Source organism: Aythya fuligula, chromosome 4, assembly GCF_009819795.1.
Source record: "Aythya fuligula isolate bAytFul2 chromosome 4, bAytFul2.pri, whole genome shotgun sequence".
Classification (NCBI taxonomy): domain Eukaryota; kingdom Metazoa; phylum Chordata; class Aves; order Anseriformes; family Anatidae; genus Aythya; species Aythya fuligula.
The window spans coordinates 23,511,088-23,533,010 of NC_045562.1; the positions used below are offsets into that span (position 1 = coordinate 23,511,088).

The 21,923-nt window shown below is 35.1% G+C and overlaps 1 protein-coding gene across 1 annotated transcript in view; it reads left to right on the plus strand.

Annotated features, from left to right (window-relative positions):
• VEGFC (vascular endothelial growth factor C) overlaps nt 1-21,923 on the plus strand; it is a gene marked incomplete at its 5' end in the record, with an annotated part of 74,677 nt that overhangs the window by 40,391 nt on the left and 12,363 nt on the right. Inside the window, 2 exon segments of the mRNA XM_032186791.1 lie at nt 10,723-10,936; nt 12,272-12,462. Coding sequence (XP_032042682.1) covers nt 10,723-10,936; nt 12,272-12,462 — 405 coding nt within the window.

Consider the following 21,923-nt stretch of genomic DNA (forward strand, 5'->3'; position numbering starts at 1 on the left):
AAGTCATTATAAATAATCTCTGCAAATTGACTTTAGGAGATGGTTTCCTATGCTTAAAAAAGCCCTTAAGGGTTGCTGGATGTGCTAGAAAACTTCAAATACTTCTCTTCTGCATAAATTCTACTGCTTTGACGTTTCCTTCTGCTAAAATCTTAAAAATAAAAAGGATACTTTTATTTTGAGAAAGCTGAGAAGTGTGTTAGGATCTATTTTATTCAGAAAGTCCAGACCTGTTTACTTTGATTTAATTTCTTCCTCTTGTATTAGAATATAAAACTGTGATTAGAGGCCATCTACACTTTCAAGTCCATCTTGTCCCATCAAGATGTGTACGTTTACTTCTGAAAGTAAATGTAAGCACCTCAGGGTGCTTAGAGCCTGAGATTGGGTGTTAGGGTGCACTGTCCTGGTACTAACCTAAGTTTACTCTTTCATCTATTTTCCATCCTTACCCCCATTTTCCTTGGTACCTGGATTTAAAGTTCTTCTGTCCATGACACTGTGACCAGGTGAGTACAAAATGCAGTGATCCAAAACAGGTTTATTTCACAAAATAATATTTTATTTCTTAAAACAGATAAAAAGCTTAACGTGAGAAAATAATCTAACAGGAAGATCTGGCATGTGCTTAATTTACCTTAAAATTAGCTTAATTTTAAATATCTTCCTTGTATCTTTCCACAGACTTTGAAAAACTAGAACCTTTGCTCCCCTTTCTTCTGCTCTCTGTATGCCTCCTTTTAATATATATAATCCCTATAAATCCGTTTTCTTTTTCATTAGTTTCTAGGCCTGGGTAAGAATACTGGCAACTCAGCAAGATATTATAGGGAAAGTTTATACTAATGCTGCTGTCATGGATTTTACGGTGCCGTATTGTAACTTCTAATAGAGATTATACATATTCTTGCAATCCAATGGTTGTTCTGTATTTTGTAAATGTAAAAACTTCATTCTGTAGTCAAGACCTCTTCGAAAAGTCTTCCGTGTTCACCATTGGATTACTCTGTGTCCTGTCAGTATAAATTAGGGTCTTGTTGAATAGTGCTGATGTTCCCTGACCTTTCTTAAGTGACATTACGGTACAATATACTATTCAGAATAATTTAAGCCAAAAATAATGGGCAATATATATTTGTCCTGATTTGGTTACCTGAAAGGGAATTGTGAGGAAGTCTCAGTCTGGTTCTTGGATTTGCTGGTCTTGAGGATTCATTTACATTTCCCCATCTCTCATGCCTTGCTGACAAACCCCTTAATACCTGTCAGGTTTTACATGGTACAGTAAGCTTTCTCTTTCAATGACACACGAGTGTTCTCATTTTCTGATCCAAAAATGTAGTTTTTTTATTTTTTCCTCCCCCTTGTATGGAAGGGATGTGACAGCTTCATAGAACTACTGGTCTTTTACACTGTAGTTGCAATAAAGTTAGCCCATTAGAGAAAGCAAAAGTGGGTGTGTCTGGCATCTTTCTTACCCCTTCTGTAGGGGTACATGAATGCATGAGCTGATTGCCATCCCTGGAAGTGTGAATCTGGTACAGGCTATTTAAACATAGGAGGAACACAATGGTCTCCTTCCCTGCCAGACTACTGTAGTTCTTAAATATTGAAGTGTTGAAGTGCTGTATTTACTTGTGTTTAAATAATTTGCTCGTAATGGGACAATATGGCTTTGTGTGGGGGTGAAGGCTTTTGTTGTTGTCTTTTGTTTTTAAACTGCTTTCAATGTAATGTTGTACTTAAAGGCTTGAGAATAAATCTTCTTCTCTTTGTACTGTTCTAATCCATTTGGAATTTTGGGATTAAGATTGGATAGTGCTTTTCTCTGTTGTCTGGCTATTTTTTTATGCACCATCAAAGCGTGAGCGCAAAAAAAAATACGGGCTCAGTGTCTAAACAAGTGCTTTTTTTTCCCTGTATAATTTCTCTGTAACAGATGTCAAATGGTGATCCAAAGAATGTTCCACGCAGAATTTAGGATGGAACAAATTTCCAGATTACCAGAATGGGCACAAGTAGGCAATGGATAGCAAGTCCTTTGTGCCTACCTACCTCAGGCTAATGAATTTCAGATGATCTCTTTATTTTTCATACATTAGCAAAGAACTTTTATATAAAATATTTGGGTAAGGGTTTGACAACAAAAATAAAAGCAGCTTACAGCATTTTGTGTATTAATGAAATCTCAGAATGTAATAGCTTAGTTAACAAAGACTTAGCTGTGTGGTTTGTTAGTCTGGTGTGTTACTTTGAGTTACTAAATATACTTTTTTATGACTTTTGTAAAATGAACTGAAGAAATGTGATAGTAAATAAAAGAAATAGACGTTAATATAATCTTAATAGAATGCACTTAGAAACCTGTGCATTTTACTAAATTTGAGTTTTCAAGAACCTTTGTTTCTTTTTTCATTTATGCAAAACTTGCCCAGAATAATTTAAAACAAAGATTTTGCAACTGGAATTACTATGTTGTAAATTGCTTGTTATTCTTTTAACTTTTTTTTTTTGTTGAACTTTGAGCTTTGTATTATGTTTATAATGGGCATATTTGTTGAAATAGGCAATGTAACAAGGTAGGTGGTCTTCTAATTAATATTTCTGTACAGATCTGTAAACTGTGTAAAGCTTGTTTAACAATACAGAAATCATGTCCTGTTAGATTAGGACATTTGTTTAGGAATAAAGTTCAGCTTTTTCTTTGAAATCCAATTGATCTTGTTTCATGGCCTGTGAAATTATTTATTTTAAGTACTGCTTTAAAAGTATAATTAATTCAAGAAATTTCTGTGACCTGTTGCTAAATATTTAGACCATGGATTAATTATGTTTGCTCAGAGCTTTAAATAGTGATTTAAAAACTTGATGAAAAGGAAAGTTACTTAGCAGTGAGAGAAATTTATACAAAGATGATAAGAGGTGATGTGTTCATGTAATCCTTCTGTCCTATAAACAGCCACATTGTTAAAAATTCAAGAATACACAAGAAAGTTGAATTTAAAACTAAATACTGTCATTGTGGTGAGAATGTCCCAGAAGATGTAGCCATATGTGTTCAACATAATTCAGAAATGTTCATAAGAATGTGCAATTTCTTATTCCAGCTGTTAGGAAAACCTCCTCATATGCACTATTGATCTGTAGAATAGAAATTATTACATGAAAATCTATACCAACTGCCTTTTTGAAGTCCAACGCTTGATACATGACCAGAATTCTCACCTCTTTCTGGGGTCTAGGATGTTTTCATACAGTGTGACTCAGGTACTGTCCCAGAGTGGGCTGGCATTTAGATTAAAATAATGGGGTTTTGCCTTACCTTTCAATCTAGTAAATCTCTGCTTGATAATTTAAAAGCCTTGAAATATCACTGCCAGTATTGCATCTGCCAAAGTGATGACAGATAACTGCAGTGTTACGATGTTAATAGTTTTCTTCAAAAACCGTCTCCATATTTGTTTGCTTTTACTGACAAAGCTAATGGCAGTTGCTAATAAAAGTCATGATAATACCAATGCAAGCTCACTAAAGACTGAAAATAAACAATCTTGTTGTAAAGTCATGGTGGGTTATTCTTGTGTACTGATTTTAATGAGGTATGTCTGACTGTTGGAAGGAAAACAAAAGGTTGCAGGGCATTTAAAACAGACATATTCAAAAAAAAAAAAAACAAAACAAAAAAACCCCTACTTGTAACAGGCATTTTACCATTTTTCCAGGATAATAAGGTCTTAGAACCAGAGGTTTTAGTCAAAGTTCAATTTCTGTTCAGTTTCCAAGTACTTTCAGAATTGAATGCTTCACTTTCATCCTTAATGAAAAGTTGTTTATTTGAACTCGATTCTTAAAAATGAACATTATATTCCCTCATATAAGTCATATATATGTTATAGAAGTTACATATATGACTTAAACTGACAGTCTGCAGTAATTATGTTGCAGGGGACACAGGGCTGATTTTGCAAGCTGTCTCCTTTCTGGTAGATGGTGTTGTCTGTTAGCCACCTTAATAATGCAGTAGTCATCACAATGTTTTCCTTTATTTTTAGTTTTCAAACGTGTTCCCCTTTCTTCTGATCATGCACCTAGTCCCAGTGATCCTTGCCATTTATCACCACTGATCACTGTACCTGAAGATGACCAAGAAAATGCATGCATCTCTTCTGCTACAGAATGTGCTGCCTGGTGTCTCCAAGATTTAATCAGGTGTAAGCTTTTCAGCGGCAATAATCCAAATCCTTATTGATTCCCAATCTATTTGTAATGCTAGTGGAAGTTCTAACTGAAACCAGGACACCCTGCTATGAATCTTTCAATCAATTAAAGAATCTAGATGCAGGTGCACTTACACAACAAATGGTTATCCCATAAATTTCCATGACTGCAGTACAGCCTTTGACCTTTAATTTGTATGCTCATCTAGCACAAGCTCCTGAATAGTGAATCGAGTCTATTGAAAACAGGCATGATTTTCATAATTTATTTTGTAATTACTACATGGTGTATCCCTAGAAATAGCCAGTAGGTTTTTGCTAACCACAAGTCGAGAGCTATTGCTGTGGAACAAGGCTGATTTTCAAAGACCAGGCATGGGAACAAAGCCTTTTCTGTTGTTATAATGTAGTTGTGAAATTGCTTCAGAAAAGGTCATAAATATTCAGGATCTGGCTATGGTGCCACCAACCTCTTTCTCAAAATTACTTTCTATTCCTTCAGGAAGGGTGTTTAACACCTTTTCTTTTCCTATGTCTACACACACAGTCACGTATATTCAAAAACAAAGGTCTGTATCTTATGGATTTCTTTCACTGTGCACTGTGGCATTATGATCTCTACTTGTATCAGATATCGTGTCACCTACAACAGTGTCTTAATTGCCTAGGCTCATGGAAACCTGGGAGAATTGGCCACCTAAGATGAGTTTCTAAAGAAACCACTGAGTGGAGCGGGGAGTTGCTCTAGAAAGAGAGGAATGATCTTTCTCTCTCTCTGCTTCCCAGGGAAATCAGACTTAGATTAAAAAAGTGGTATTTTCATAAGTAATTGCCATTGATTGGATGAAAGTACTGCCGTCTTATTAGGGAATGTTGAGAACCGTTCAGGAATGCATGTACTTGAGGAATAAGTACAAGCCAAGAAGTGCATTTCAGAACCACAGGAGCACTGAAATGTTGACTAAAGGACCAAGCATAAATACCTTTGTACAAATATACAATCTTAGAATATTTTTCAACATTTTCTAAGAATATTGAAATAAAATATTTACTGCAAAGTGTTGATGCATATAAAAATGGGGTTTCCCACAAAGTGGAAATTGTATGCTAAACACTTAAATGCTTGTACTCATAAATAGAAGAATACTAATGGAATCCTGGGATGATTTTCTAGTACTTTATCCTCACCAAAAATACTCTGAACAAAATAAGATGTGATAAGATGTACAGGAGTGAAACTTCTGTAGTTTTAAGGTTGTCCTCATAGCCAATGTAATTTTTAGCTTATTTTTAACAAATTCCATCTTCCACATATCTCCTCAAACTCATTTATTTTTCCTTCCCCATCCATTTTATATATTTTACTTTTGTTTGTTTTGCCTCATGTTGTTCTTGGTATTTAAAATGCCAGAATGAATGAAGGTCATTTAAAGCGTAAGGTAGTTCATACCATTTTATTCATTTTCTACTTTCTATTTATTTTGTACCTTCATTCTTATTTGCTGTGTTTGTCCAATGCATTTTGTAAGTTCTTTTGGAGCAGAGACTGATCTTTTTGATCAGAGAGATTACTGCTGTTATTATGATGTTCTGATTTAGTTCAAATTAGCTGCACTGGTGTTACTACTTCTTTAATCTGAAATAAAAAAAAAAAAATGCTCAGTGTTAACATTTAATTTCAGTAAAGCACTGTTTTGTAACAGTATCCAACAGGAACTTTGAAGTTTGAAATTCTGGAAAGTCATTCAATTTTGCTAGTACCAAATCAGTGCATATGAGATCAAAATCAGGGCTATTCTGGCACTACTGTAAGGACAAACAAACAAACAAAAAAGTTAATTTTAATTCTTAAGTATGGTTAAGACATATTCTCTGATTAGCGTATTTTCTGGTTTTTTTTTTTTTTTTTTTTCCTCATAGCAACTTCCAAAAAATAGTGCTGAAATACATGAAGACTTCAATAAAATATTATGCAAGTGAAATGTTTATACATACTTTTGCAATATTTCCATTTGCCTGCACACTGTTTCAACATTGTAATTTAACTACTTGATTTTTACTGCATTTCAGTCAGTCAATAAATACAGGATATAAGCATATTAAAATGGAGGATTTTATAGGCAGAATTTTCTTATTAAGATTTGTCAACAAAATCCTTGAAAATGTAGTGAGTTGACAACTATTATTGGAACAGATGCATAAAGTACCATTATAGCACATTGCACCATCAATTATGTGTCATGTATTCTGCCAAATATTAAGTGTTCTGACCTTTGTTATTAATAATAGAGGCAGACACTGGGGATATGAAAGACAAATAATGCGTGGAAAATCTATTATAGATCTGATTTTTTTTAATGGTTATGGAGTCTGCTTTGTGTCCCGCCTCTCCTTTTGTTAGGTATAATTTTATGAAAAACTGGACATTCCAATTGTGGAAACCCACATTGTGAAAAACCTACTTTGACAGAATAAAACATTCTGAAGTTAAATAATTTTTAATGAAAGAAATCTTGTCAGCAAGCTTTATTACTTTATCATTTGGAATGGAAGACAGGTATATAGAGTCAGCATTTTTTGTGAAATTAACCAAAATTTGGACAAAATAGGAAATGTTGCCAGGCAAGTCTTACATTTAGAAAAGCAGTTGCATTCAATTTAAAAAAAAAAAAAAAAAAAAAAAAAAAACTGCAATCTCTTTTTAGCAGTTCTTAATGATCTGGTGTTTTTACTATATGTAGCGCACACTCTTCTAATCAACGAAAATTTAACATTTGGCTTGATGTTCATGTCAATAATAAATTTTGACTGTCATGCAAAAATTGAATCACTCTAAAAGCTTCTTATGCTTATATTCCTCTGAGCAGTTTGACACAGCTGAGAGTAATTTGACACAGTTCAAAAATATATGCCTTTCACAGACTTGCAGTGAATACACCAAGCAGAAATCATTGAGCTGTGTGTCAAGGTAACATTGGAAACATATTCAAAAATGACATTCATATATATCCACAATCCAGAACACTGCATATACCACAGTTAGTATACATGCATGGTTTTCCTTCTTTTCTTGCTAAATCTGAAGATTAGAGAGAACAAAAGCCTTCTAGTCAATGAGTTTTCTACAGAGTATTCATAAATTTGAATTGAAGTTACCTTTACAAGCAAATGGTTTTATAAAACTCAACAGAAAGTAATTCCAATGCAATAATTAGGATTCACTTAATAATAATAAAAAAAAGCATACCCATATATTCACACTTGAGATTGTAGGCTATCTGGTAGGCAGATTGTTATTCTGTCTTTCACATAGCTCTGAGGCCCATGGAACATTTAGGAAGAAATGCACTTGGAGACAATACTTTAATAAAGTACTGAATGTAATTTAATAAAGCCACTTATTTCTTCATGCTTTCCTTTATTCACATGCATTTAACCCGTGTATACTGAATTTGCTGTCCAGCTGGAAAGATATGACTTGATTTCCTCACCAAAAAGAATTTCATTAACACGAATTATACGTAGTAAATACAACCTCTTTTCTGCTCTATACCATGTTATCTTTTCAACTAAGTCATTTTGAGTTTCAGTACTTACTTTTCTGATGATTTAGGCCTGTACCTTGAATAACTGAAACAGCACTAGTTAGCACTTTTTCTACACTGGTCCATATTGTTTTTAGAAAGTCATCAAAGTGTGGAAGGTGTCAATTCACTTTCTACTTTCACATCACCTCCATTCAGCTAGGACGCAGCTATTAGATGACTAACAGTTTCTATCTCTGTCTTCTGTGTAATGAACTGGCATTCAGCCCTGTGACAAGATGTATAGGGAGCCTCCATGCTGTGACCTCCCACGACATATATTACCATCACATGTCAGTTACTACAGTACAGTGCATCAACAACTTGGTTCTCAAGGTGCATGTGCTGCAGGATGCTTGGGAAACTACCTGATGGGAATGAGGCTACTCAAAAACCGTTCTCTTTTCATGGAATCAAAGAATGGCTTGGGTTGGAAGAGATCATCCTTAGAGAACATCCAGCTCCGCTGCCCCTACTATGGGAAGGCACACCTCCTGTTTGATCTGGTTGCTAAGGGCCCCATCCAACTGGGCTTTAAATACCTCCAGGGACAGGGCTTCTCTGGGCAACCTGTGCCAGTGCCTCACCACCCTCAGAGTGAAGAATTTCCTCCTAATCTCTAATCTAAATCTCCCCTCTTTTAGTTTAAAGCTATTCACCCTTGTCCTGTCATTGTCTGCCCGAGCAAAAAGTTTCTCTCCATCTTTTTTATAAGCCCACGTTAAGTATTGAAAGGCTGCAATGAGGTCTTTCTGGAGCCTTCTCTTATTCAGGCTGAACGTCCCCAGCCTTTCTGTATAGGAGAGGTGCTCCAGACTCATGTACTTAGAGAGATGAAAGCAAGCAGACAGTGGCTGAAGTAGTTGTTTGTTAAGATTGGATTTTTGCCTGTGACCAATGGATTGAGAAACTGTGTGGTGTCTTGCAAGGACAGCAGGAGTGATGGGAGCACAAGATGCTCTGTGTTGCCAACTATGTTGAAGACAATGCCCAAGATACTGCTTGCTGCATGGCTTGGGCCAGAGAAGGCCCTTCTTAGGGAGGCAAGGAAAGAGATGAAGTCCTGAATGTGTGTTTCTGAGACTGAAAGCTTGATTGTGAAAATGATCGAGGACAAAGTAGTCTGTCATGGCATTGTGGTTAGCAGGGCTGTAGTGATTTATATATTTATTTTATTTAACCCACAACACTTTGACATATGAAATGATTTTGAAGTCTGCATTAGTTCCGGCATTAGTAGTTATGGAAGTGAGTTCTGTGAGCCTGTCTTACTGAGGCATTTCTCCTGGTTTTGGTACCTGGTAAGATAGCGGATGCTACACTGTGTGCCGTTTTGTACTTTTCTAGTTGTTTGTGAGATAAAAAGTAGTTTAGTAGTTTTGGTTTGCGTGAGCTTGTTTAGAACTGGTTGCTTTACTTGGGAGCCTTTCTTGTTAGCTAATGAAAGCTAATTGGGCAATTCATCACTGAAGAACTTAATCACTGAATTGAAAGAATTTCTTATTTTCTTAATAGTGGAGTTTGATAAGGAACTGAATCTTACATTTTAATTTCTGTAGTTTTATGTTTCTGGTTTTAGACGTACATTTTATTTACATTGTGTTTCTTGGACCAACAAAACAAGTTTTGTAGCAGCATACACAAAATCTACAGCTAGACACCTTACTAAGCATACCTCTATATTTCGTGTCTCATACTGCCATCTAAGGGCGATGTAAGCTGAGAAGGTGACTAAAGGTTCTTTAATATTTTCTGCTTCTTTTCCCTTTAGGAATTCAGCAATCCATGGGTGAGAGGGTGGGCAAGAAATCACAGCTGTCCCTTGATACTGTTTCAGCTAAGGGGATAGAGAAATCTAGGAATCTTGAGTAAATGAGAAATTAAAATGTAAATCCCAGTCAGTCTTTTAAGAAAATGCCATTGCAATGAGTTTGTGTAAAAAACAGCATATAAGAAAATGAGATTACCAGACTTGAGGCTTCTCTGGAAATAATATGTTACCAAGCATAATACTCATAGAATCATAGAAGAGTTTGGGATGGAAAGGACTTTGAGGATTACCTACTTCTAACACCCCTGCCATGGGCAGGGACACCTCCCACTAGATCAGGTTGCCCAAAGCCCCATCCAGCTTGGCCTTGAACACCTCCAGGAATGAGGCTTCTCTTGGCAACCTGTTCCAGTGCCTCACCACCCCCATAGTAAAGAAATTATTTCTAATATCTAATCTAGTTCTCCCGTTTTTTTAGTTTAAAGCTGTTATGCCTTGTCCTTAGTCCTGAAGAGTTTCAACTGAAAGTCTTACTAGCAAGGGAGTATGCAGTTCAGATTTTTAAAGGTATCAAAATCCTTGACTCATACAAATTTAAGGGTTAATCCTTTATAATAAGAATTTGCTCACATTGCTAGGGTTTTCCATAAAAGGATACAAAAATCGTATTAATTATTTTCTTATTTTTCTAATTTTGCTTTCACCCTTTTTGTATTTCTGGGTGTTTTCATTTTCCTGGACTTTTGGAAAATGAAAAAATAATGTTAAATATTAAATAATGTGAGCATCATATCAATATTTTTGGACTTAAGCATTCCAAATTGTATCATGAAAGCTTTTGTTTCCGGGAAAAAATGCTTTGTTTTGTTTTGTTTTAATCTGCAAATTGTGCTTGGATACGCATAATTCTACAGCTTCTTTCTCACACAGGTGTTTTGAACTACATGTATGATAAAGAGTTACTGTCACAAGCAAAATGTTTCAGTATATGTCAATATAGTGTTATGTCAACATCAATTGACAAAAGTAGATTTTGAAATGAGGACCCCTTTGATCAAAACTTTAAAATGCATGAGTTGTTTTTCAGGCTAGTTTCCAGCAAACCTTGTGTAATAGAGAAAATAATTAATCTTACATGTTACTTTGACAGGCTCATGCAAGCAAAGACCTGGAAGATCAGTTGCGATCTGTGTCCAGTGTGGATGAACTCATGACAGTACTTTACCCCGAATACTGGAAAATGTTCAAATGTCAGTTGAGGAAAGGAGGTTGGCAACACAACAGGGAACAGTCTAGCTTTGACACAAGATCAGATGATTCACTGAAATTTGCTGCAGCACACTATAACGCAGAGATCCTGAAAAGTAAGTACAAGTTATAAAATAGGTTATAACATGATGAATTAAAATCTGAAGACTTGTCAGTTACATCAAAAATATGTTAAAAGCTCAGCATCATTAGTAAACCACTCTCAGCAGTTTCATTTGATGTAATGATTATAAAAAAAACTTCATTGTCAACTTTTCACAGTGAAATGAATTGCTCCACAGAAGTATTTTTGGTATATCCATTCTCAGAAAGCTATAGATTGCTTTCTTAGCTCGGTAAATGTAAGAAATTGTTTCTCTTAAGGTATAAGAAATCTTGATTTGTAGAGGCTATAAAAAATTTGTAAAAAGCAAAGGAGACACTAATAGTTCAATTCAGTAACTGATTCTGCTCATTTTCTGCAATTAAGTCATGGCTGATAATGTTTTCTTTTCTTATGTGTTATTGCTGTAGGAGGTCAAACTATCCACTTGTAACTTTTTCCTTTTACAAGAGGACAGCTGACTTATATTCAAATAAGAAAAAAACAGTTTTCAAACAAATATGTCAGTACCCCCTTAATATTTTATGTGACTTGAAGCTTACAATTTAGCAAGTGCTTGCAGGCAGAGGAACACAAGATTTATAATAGTAATTTTTGACATGATATTGGAAATCATGTACCTTAATGGAGCCCATTTTCTCTGAGTTGCCTACCAAATACTGGCTCCATCAGAGAATAAATGGCCTGTACAACTGCAAGTCTCATGGCTGTTTAGTGTAACTCTGCTTTTGGTAAAGGCTGTATAACACTATGTGAAATACTGGCTGAAATTTATGTGGATGATCTAAGTGTATATACCACCATTCAGGTTAAATCACGTGGTGTGCATGATAGCTAAAGCCTTTTGCTTTAAATTACACTCTTGTAGTTAACAAAGTGAATGTATTCAAATTAATTTCATGTAATTCATGTAATTATTTCATGTAATATTATTTCATGTAATTCAGCAAATTTATTGTTTTTAATGTATAGTACTCCAAATGGAGTACAGTGTTGGGACCATTAAATTTTAATTTGAAATCTGCAGTACTTCTCTAGATATCGCTTAAGGTGGGACTTAACTCAAGCAAAGAAGGAACCCATGCAGCTTCAGCATCCACAGCTCCATTGTAAATATGCCTCTGCTCCATGGCACATGCCTTTGAAGAGAAAATTAGCTAAAAGTTAACACTGAACAATGTGTATTTCATTGAATAAAGGGTGGGACTCTTGCAATGCATATTCTGTTTCTAATCATAAAAAAAAAAAAGGCTACTTATTTATTGCAGAAGAGTACTGTTTTTAAGCAGCTGCTTTATAACATATGAAATTCCCTATATTTTGGCAGGTATTGATACTGAATGGAGAAAAACTCAGTGCATGCCACGTGAAGTGTGCGTAGATGTGGGAAAAGAGTTTGGAGCAACTACAAACACCTTCTTTAAGCCCCCATGTGTATCCATCTACAGATGTGGAGGTTGTTGCAACAGTGAAGGACTCCAGTGCATGAATATCAGCACAAATTACATCAGCAAGACAGTAAGTTCTCACTCTTACTACAATCCAAGTGCTCCTTGCAAATCTGTTTATGGCCGTGCATACTTAAAACTTATTTATTGCCACAATGCGGAAAGAAAAAAATAAATTTTAAAATATATAGGAAAAACAGCTGAAGATACTACTGCCAGGAAGAAAATGCTTAACCCACAAATATATTTGGTTTTCAAAAAAAAAAAAAAAAGATTATGATGTCCAGTTTTGTTATGACATTTTCCATTAAACTTAATTTTATCTGTTTGCTGTATTTAGCCTGTAATTTTGTTAGTGAAGACTGTATTAGGACATGTGCAGACAGGATTCACATTGCAAAGAGAGCCTTTTAGGAGCTGAACCTTGGCATATTAAGAGATACTTGTGTAAAGTAGCTTTTTTGTGTGTTTTCATGCAACATCCTCAGGTATATGTCCAGTTTTTATTCTTCAGGACTAGCTCAAGGCTAGTGAACAGGTAAGAGTGTGCAGGGATTGTGCATTGAGCCTGTGAGCTTCTGTTAAAGGAAAAATATACATGCCATATTCTATTTTAGGTATCTATAACAATTATTATATCATCTTAAAACAATGGTTTCCACAAAAGTTGTGTAAAAATAGTCACACTTCAAAATATTTGCTAGGGTTTGCTCTTGTTACAATATTTGGTCTTTTTGTTGGTTGTGGGCTTTTTTTTTTTTTTTTTACACTTCTTTCTAATGCTTTGAAGAAAACTGATTTTATAGTAAATCTAGTTTCCTTTTTCAACTAGATTCTTCTAGCTGAAGACATCCATATGTATATATAAGTATGATATGTAACTGCATAGCCAATGATTAAATGGTAGCCCATGGAAATATCATTCCCTTGTCACGATAATTCTTATTGCTCAGAGCCTTCTTGAGAGAAGATTAAGAAAAATTCAGAAAACAAAAGCAAACTTTTTTTTTTAAATACATCTTCTGTCTTCATTTCTCATGAAACCTGTCTATGTGAAATGGTGTATTCTACCAAAAATTTTTAATCCTGAGTGTGAGCTAGTGCTAGGCAGCCACACAGCACAGGGATAATGCAACTCAAATAGCTTTAACAAGGAAAACTACAACACTGATACCATTCAGCTCCATAGATATTATTCCCCCAACAACTGTCCTAATTCCAGTTGCTTGAAAGATATATATTTTTCATGTTACAAACTAAGAAATATGGCCAGATTATTATTATTATTATCTGGCATATAAGAAGTTTATCTTACCTGAAGAAAGGATGATCTAGTTGGAGACAGTTTTTGCATTTTGCACAGACTTCCTGGTCTTGGAATACGTTGTAAGCTTTGGGTAAATAATCCCCTTTGATTCATCTTTCTTTTTATACCTGTTGAGTGAAGTCATTAGTCAATTTTTTTGCCTAGCATAAAATGTTTAGATTAGTACTGAGTTTCTTTCTAAGTTCGTGATGTCATTGGTGATATGATACAGGTGTAGTTAAAGATTTGAGAGAGACTGAAAAGGAAAATGCTACAAGGCTTGTCAGAAAGAAGAGATGACAGCATTGTTTTGCTTTCTTACCTATTCTGTAAAAGCAAGCAATATAATCTCAGAGTTTTCTATCTCGCTTCTGCTTTCCAGTTTTATCTGGTCCTTGACAGAATGCAGTTTAAAAAAAAAAATACTTATAAAGGAAGAGAGCTATAGCTATATCTCTTCATCTGTCATCATCTCAAATCTTTTTAAAGTTATGTGACTACAGCTTGCCCTGTATCAGATGAGCATTAGGAAGAAAAAGTGTTGGATTCAAGACCCTTCTGTGGAATTCAGGTACCCTGCACACCTATTTTCACTACTGTTTTCCTTTTATTTCCTGAATGAAATGAAAACAAATGGTTAGTAACCAGGCTTCTTCTGTTTCTTTTCATAAGTCAGCATTTTTGGTAGCCTTATTTTTTGATGTATAAACTCCATAAGAGAAGCCTTATGGTCACCTTGCAGAAAAAGTGTTTAATGGCAAAGGAGCTTTTCAGCTGGAGATCTTACTGTGAGGGCAAACCTTGGTATTGGTTCCAGACATTAAAATCTAAAGAAAATGGATATTGGCTTTATTCGTAATTAATTAAAAAGAAAAGAGCTAAGCATAGAAATTACTTTTATGGAGACCAAATCATTGATTGGCAGGAGAATGGTCTAGGTCAGCTGTTCCCAGGTTGGCTTGTGGAATGCTGTGGTGGTCCAGAGAGAGTTCAACAGTTCTCCAGTGCTGGCTGTGCTTCTCCTTTCTAGCTACTTAACTTTATTAAGAGAAAAATAGAAAAATATTCAGGTTTGCTTTTAATTTCAACAAAAACTGTTTTTGTAATGCTAAGGGGTGTTTATACAATCACGATTGGGATATGAGACAGTTCCTTAAGATGCGGTACAAGGTCTATGAAAACATTTGAAGATCCCCTTAGGCTAATTCATAAAATGCCGTAGATCATTTCTTCTCCTTTATCCATGACACTGCAATAGCCCAGGTTTGTAAGTGGTGGCTTATCTAATAAAGGTCTGTGAGGAGGGTGGTTGGATGGGTTTTGATTGTATTTTGATTTTGATTTTTTTATGGTGATTTTTTTTTGTTTGTTTGTTTGTTTGGTCGGTTTGTGTGGTAGTGTTTTTTTGTTCCTAAATTGTTATTGATCCTATATCCGTTCTCTGTTTCTTTGATACGAGTAATTCAACAGCAGTTACAAACATTGGAACTACCTGGTGCAACAATAGCTGTCCCTGAGCTGTATTTTTTGTATGCCCCACCTAGAAGTACTTACTTACAGGGTAAAGAGAAGCAGTGAGGAGATGTCAAAAATGAGCCATCTCATTCCATTCTTCCTCTTGGCTGGCAGGATGGACAGTTTTTTGGCTTCTTTCACATTATTTGATGTAAAGATCCTAAATCTTTTTTCATGGTTACAGTAATAATCCCTTAAGGGAAAACATCTTTCCAAACAGTTTGAGATGAGATTTAGAGGAGCTTTTCTCACAGGAAATAAGCTAGCAGCTTGATGTTGTTTGCCATATTTGAGATGTACGTGATGTTCCTTTAAACAATTTGGAGATGCATTTGTCACAAGAATTTTCAGTCATTTTGAACTTTACCATTTATGTCTTTTCCCATGCATTTTTCTCTATTAGACTGGTGATCGTAATGATAAAGTAGCTACTATTAATAGTGGGAGATAAATCAATATAAATTCAAAATGTTTTTTTTTGTTGTTGTTGTTAAAATCTATTGGAAGAAAATTGATTCAAATATAAGAAGTTAGAATAAGGAACCCTAGCATGCTAAACATTTATGAAATCATTTATGAAGTCTTCTATGTGGTGGTCTGTGGTACCACAAAGTTCTGGCCTGCAAGCTCTTGCAAGAGGAGTAAAGAAATAATGAGGCTGAAAAGAAAAGGGGACTGATGCACTTGGCATCACAGTAATTGCAGAGTGCCAAAGGCCATTTGGGTTGGATGGAACAAGTCAGGACCACCTTTGCAATGTCTCCTCTGACTGTATTTCTCACTCGAGAAGCACAGCACAGAGCATATGCGCTGAACTTCAAGAATTTTAAAAAATTACAAGTAAAAAAATGAAAATTCAGGAAAAAATGGTTTGATAATTGCATGTGCGATTCTGTAAGGGATCTAATTATCCTCTTACCTTTTTATTAGTCTGAAAAGTTCTTTAATTGCATACCTGTCTGTACCAGGAGGCAGAAAATATAAGCATAAGCAGCTGACATTCAGGTCTGTAGGACAAGTTTTTTAGTTTTGGCTGGTGCAGTGGAATGAATGATAACTATTTAGCCTAAAATATACCTGATTATAGGTTGTGTCTGAGGTAGAGAAATTTGCCATTGAAATTACAGGTCTCCTGCTGTGGAGGAGAGAAAATCAAAACAGCCTTTTCAAACCTTTTAAAGTACATGTATGGTATGTATTTTAGCGTTGTGCTTTGTGAATAAAATGCAGTTTAATATTACACATATTCTATAATTAAGACATTATGAGTTCAAGATGACCAGATACCTCTTGTTGACATTGAAAAGTTATAAGAAATATATTAAGAAATATATTAGATAGTGAACTAACTACTTGACTTTTTTGCTTCAAATCAGTCCTATGGAGAATAAAAAGTAATTAAATGCCCAGAGATTTGTAAAAATATTTATGGACTATAGCGATAGACTCTAAGCCTGTAGTCCAAATGTACAAAGAAAAATTATCTTTCTTTGTTTTTGAAGATGAGCATTTCATGTTTGGCTAGGTTGAAAGATTTATGATGGGGAAGATACTATATTCAAAGTATTACCTGTAGATAGATTTGTGTATACTCATTTATGAGAAAGGTTATCATTTTCTCTTTCTGTTCCTGTTTTACGTTTAGTGTTGTGCTCAGATGAATTTAGTCAAAAAATCAGTCTTGTAAGATGATCTTTAGATTCTGTTTTTATTAATGCAAAATGATAGCTGTAGAAGTCTGTAAAAATACAGTACATAAAAATCTTACTTTTCTATAAATACAAATATCCAGTGATAAATTTGTAAATGTCTTGCAGGGATAACAAAATCAGTCACAACTGGTGAATTTAGCTGACCGAATAGAAGATGTATCAGGTTTTGGTCTAAATTTAAAGACTATTCCTTGTTTGTTTGTGTGTGTTTTTTTTTTTGTTTGTTTATTTGCTTGTTTTAATTAACATGAGAAAGCCAGCATTAATAAAAGTATAGAACCTGTTTATGTTTTCCTACACAGAAAAAAATAATAATCGAAATTGCAAAAACAGGTGTATATAGTTACTGAGGGAAACTATTGTACAAAAATTTACCTAGAAATATAGAATTAAGTACTGTAAAGTGCACATTATCATGTGTCAGGGTGAGAGAGATGGACCTGTTTAGCTTGGAAAAGAGAAGACCGAGGGGAAACCTCATCAATGTGTATAAATATCTGAGGGGAGGGTGTCAAAGGATGGAGGCAGGGTCTTTTGAGTTGTGCCCAGTGAGAGGACAAGAGGCAATGGGCACAAACTGAAGCACAGGAAGTTCTGGCTGAATATTACAGGGCACTTCTTTACTGTGACAGAGCACTGGGGCAGGTTGCCCCAGGTTGTGGAGTCTCCTTCTCTGGAGATATCAAAACCTTCCTGGATGCCATGCTATTCAATGTGCTCTAGGTGATCCTGCTCGGCAGGGGGTTGGACTAGATGACCTTCAGAGGTCCCTTCCAACCTTCGCCATTCTGTGATTCTGCAGAAAGTAAAGCATTTTTTTTTTCAATATAAAACAACAGTCTCATAGCTGACTTTCACAGTAGCCTATCTGATAATTAACACTTCTGTTATTAAACATAGTCCTAATGCTTTGAAAAGTAAATGTAAAAATGACCATTAGTATCTGAAGAGACTTTGATAAAAAAAAGATGGTACCTGAAGAAGAATCAGCTTTAAGATCTAGAGTATATTTAGCAGATACATGAGATTTGATGATAACTTAACATGTGTTGTTGATCAATAATTAAATCACATTTTCTTATACTATAGGCATGGAAAAAGTTGTGATGGAAAGGAAATACAAATCTCTCATTTTAAATATAGGAAATATTTTTTCTATTCAGTATGTATGTTCTGTACAAGGAGAAAGAATATCAAGTCATCTCGATAATGGTCAGTAGAAACTACAGAATATATGTATTCTTAAAAAAAAAAGCCCTGCAACCAAAGCTTTTTGAAAATCCACATAGTATCAATTACTGCAATGATTTTGGCACAAAATTCTTGCTTTAATAACACTATAGTTTTTACTCAAAAGTGGATGATCTTCTTGCAATTTACTGTGCGAGGCTCTTCGATCTTTTTGTGACACAAAAAAAAAAAAAAGGAAAAAAACATCAGAGTCACACACTATCATGTTCAATGGTAAACAAATATAGTTTAAGCAGTGTTAGGAGTACCCAGTTTACCCCATTGGGTAAATTACCTCATTAGGTAATTACTCTATTTTCATTCTCAGCCTAACTTTGCTATTCTTTAATAATAGGTGATGTTGTCTGTGCCAGACACTTGATGCGTTGTTTTTACTTTCTTGGTTTTTGCTTTAAAACTTCAGCAAAAGTGGTGATTCTGCTGCTTCTTAGACCAGAATGAGAGAGAATCGTAGAATCATTCTGGTTGGAAAAGACCTCAAAGATCATCCAGTCCAACCTTTAACCTAGTACTAAAGTCCACCGCTAAACCATGCTGCTATGTTGTACATATACACTTTTCTTGAAGATCTCGAGGTAAGGTAACTGAACTGCATCCCTGGGCAGCCTATTCCATTGCGGCACAACTCTTTCAGTAAAGAAATTTCCCTAATATCCAACCCAAACCTCCCCTAATGCAACTTGAGGCCATTTTCCCTCATCACTTGGTGTTTGGAAGAAGAGCCTGATTCCCCACCTCGCTACAACCTCCTTTAAGGTAGTTGTAAAGTACTCATAGAACCTGTTTTCTAGATCCTTCACCTTCACCAGCTTCATTGCCCTTCTTTGGACACACTCCAGCACCTCGATGTCCTTCTTGTAGTTGAGGTGTCAGCATAAAATGAAACTTAAAGATAATTAAAGGGGCCAACAAAATAAAATTAGATTATTTTTTTTTCTCTGAAAAAGTTGTAATGTTTCCTGGCTTTAGGCAAAGTATATGACGCTTGTTAATTTGTAGTAGGAAGATGTGTTTTGTTATCTTCAGGACAATCTGCATGCTCTTAAGCCTGAAAAAATAAATTTTTTTTTTTTTTTTTTTTTTTTTTTAAGACCTAGGAAAGGCATGAAACTGGAGAGTTGGAATTATTTGCGACTAGAGCACTTCATAACTTTGAGTTGAACAACTATGCAGTTTCAGATATAGACACCTAAATCATATTTTTTTAGGGAGAACCAGTCATTAATACATCTATCTTTATCATGGTGGGAGGGATGGAACCTGGCTGATTCAGAAGGAGCTGGGACAAGATTTGCGTATGCTAAGAATTATGTTAAGGAGACCAAAACCAGGGAAGGGCATTGAGCTTTGCTGGCTGGCTGGCTGGCTGGCTGGCTGAAAGAAAAGCTATGTTTGGGATGAAGTGAGGGGAGGCTGGCATGGAGAATCATATTGGGTGTAGACCTAAGGAAACAAGGGCTGAACACAGTGCTTTGTAGAGGAATACTGGGAGGGGTGAGAAAGACTGGAAGACCTGCAGGCTAGTTGTCTGTTGCAAAACAGCCTTAGACTGGCTGAATGGAATGTGCTCAGTTCCTGTGAAATGCATTAACTCTGTATGTTTTATAGCTCTTCTTCCATTGTGTCGAGATTCCATTAGTATTTGTGATATACTGATATATACAGTATGTTATTTATATATGCTGATTATTATTATATATGCTGATTATGATTATTAATATATATGCTGAGTATTAGCTCACGTGGAAGAGGCTGGAACAGAGCTTTAACTGTAATTATTTTTTTAATGTTGTTATATATATATATATATAACATTATATATATATATATATATATATATGTAATACTCTTTAGTTATCACATATTTCACATATATCACATATTTCACATATATCACATATATCACAACCAATGGTTGTTTTCCATTGGTTTCCTGACCTTAATGTAGTGTTGGTAGCATGTAAATACAGAACAGCATGGGAAAGTTGAGTCTAATTTTTTCTTTTAAATTTTGAGTATTTGCCTCTAACTCTAGTAATACTCATTGCACGTACTTTAATTTGCTGTTAAATGTACTATAATTATTTAGATTTTTCTCAAAACTTTGAGCCATAAAAGCTCTCCACCTTGAAAAAAAACAACTACCCTAATACCTCCTACCATCAGATTTCATGTTCTTCAGGAGATTGAAGCTCATTCTTTGCAGCCTTTCATCCTGAGTATCTGTCTTTATGCAACAGCCCCTGAAGAACTGACCTGGTGGAAATGTCTTTCCCCTTATTGTCTGTAGCATGAATTAGCCTGATTTTTACTATCATTTGAAGCTGAGAAGGAAGGGCAGATTTGGGCCTTTAAGAATACAGTGAAACCAATCCTCTACTGAATGGGGCAGTCAGACAGAAATATTAACCATCTGCTCTCTTGAGAGGAGGTACCCACAGCAACAGTAGACACCCAGCAATGGTGCCAGCAAAGAAGACAGTCAAGAACCAGCATCCTGCTCAGATGCTGTGGTACATTTCTTATACAACAGTCCTTTCTGGATATTGACATTTGGCTGTTAAGTATTGTTAAATATGCCCTGTAGTTGACAACAGCTGTTTAAACATATTGCTCTATTGGATGAAGAAGATTAGGAAGAAATAAATTAGAGATATTAACAAAACCAGAAAGCATTACAGAAGGTCAGATTTTACCTAACTTGAAGTGATTTATTGACATAATAATTCAAACTCTGTGTATGTATATTCACTTTCACTTAAATAACTTAATTGGATTTAGAGATGCTGCTATCAGTTGAGAGCAATGCATTTTTTTTTAGAATGGATCCTATTTCAAAATGCCAGAGATTATTTAAGCAGAATTATTCGGAGTTATATAATACATTTTCTGTAGCAGATTACTTTTCAATAATGTATTTCTTGTGAAATCCCTTCTTGATATATTTTGCATTATCAGAAGAGAAGAATAAATATCTCCTTTTCCAGAATGCATCAGAATATAGTATCCTAATAGCATGTGCAGACATGCTAAAATATGAAGGAAGAACAAATCAATAATTCCAATCCTTTATCATTTCCATTAAGGATTTTTTTTTTTTCAAAATGCTAGTCCATGTATCATCTTCAGCACTTTCTGAAAGTGAGGCCCATAAATATAATACTAAATATAATGTGTTATAATCTCTAACATAAATAGGTGAGTTTGGGTTATTGGCTTTATTTGTAAGCAGTAGCTGCAAGCGGGTGATGTAAAATATGCTGTTAACAGAATTTTATTTAACAAATTGAAGGTTATTCTATGAGAATAGGGAAACTAGTTTACCTTTCCATTGCTGAAGTAGGGTACTTTGTATTGTACTACTGAATGGTAATAGTTGTTAGCAATATTCACATCTAAACTGATACCTTTCACAGTTTAAATGGAAGGATAAATGTAGATGAAGAAAATTCATGCCCACCCTCTTTTCAGCTCACAATTGGGAAGTCTTAGAATTTTTAATGAAATTTCTCGTAGTGTACTCCAGAAGCCCAACAGGTGCTTGGGGATTGTAGCAGTGGTCCTACACTGCCATCTCCAGTGGTCTGGAGTCTGTTACACTTCACAGCATGGCAGACTGATGTATTCCTAGAGCAAAGGAAGAACAGACCATGCTCTTTTTTCAAGAAGCTGTAGTTTGGTCCATGCAAAGAATCATGTTTATCTTCAGCTGCTAAATTTTATTACTTCTCCCTAGAACTAGTGGTT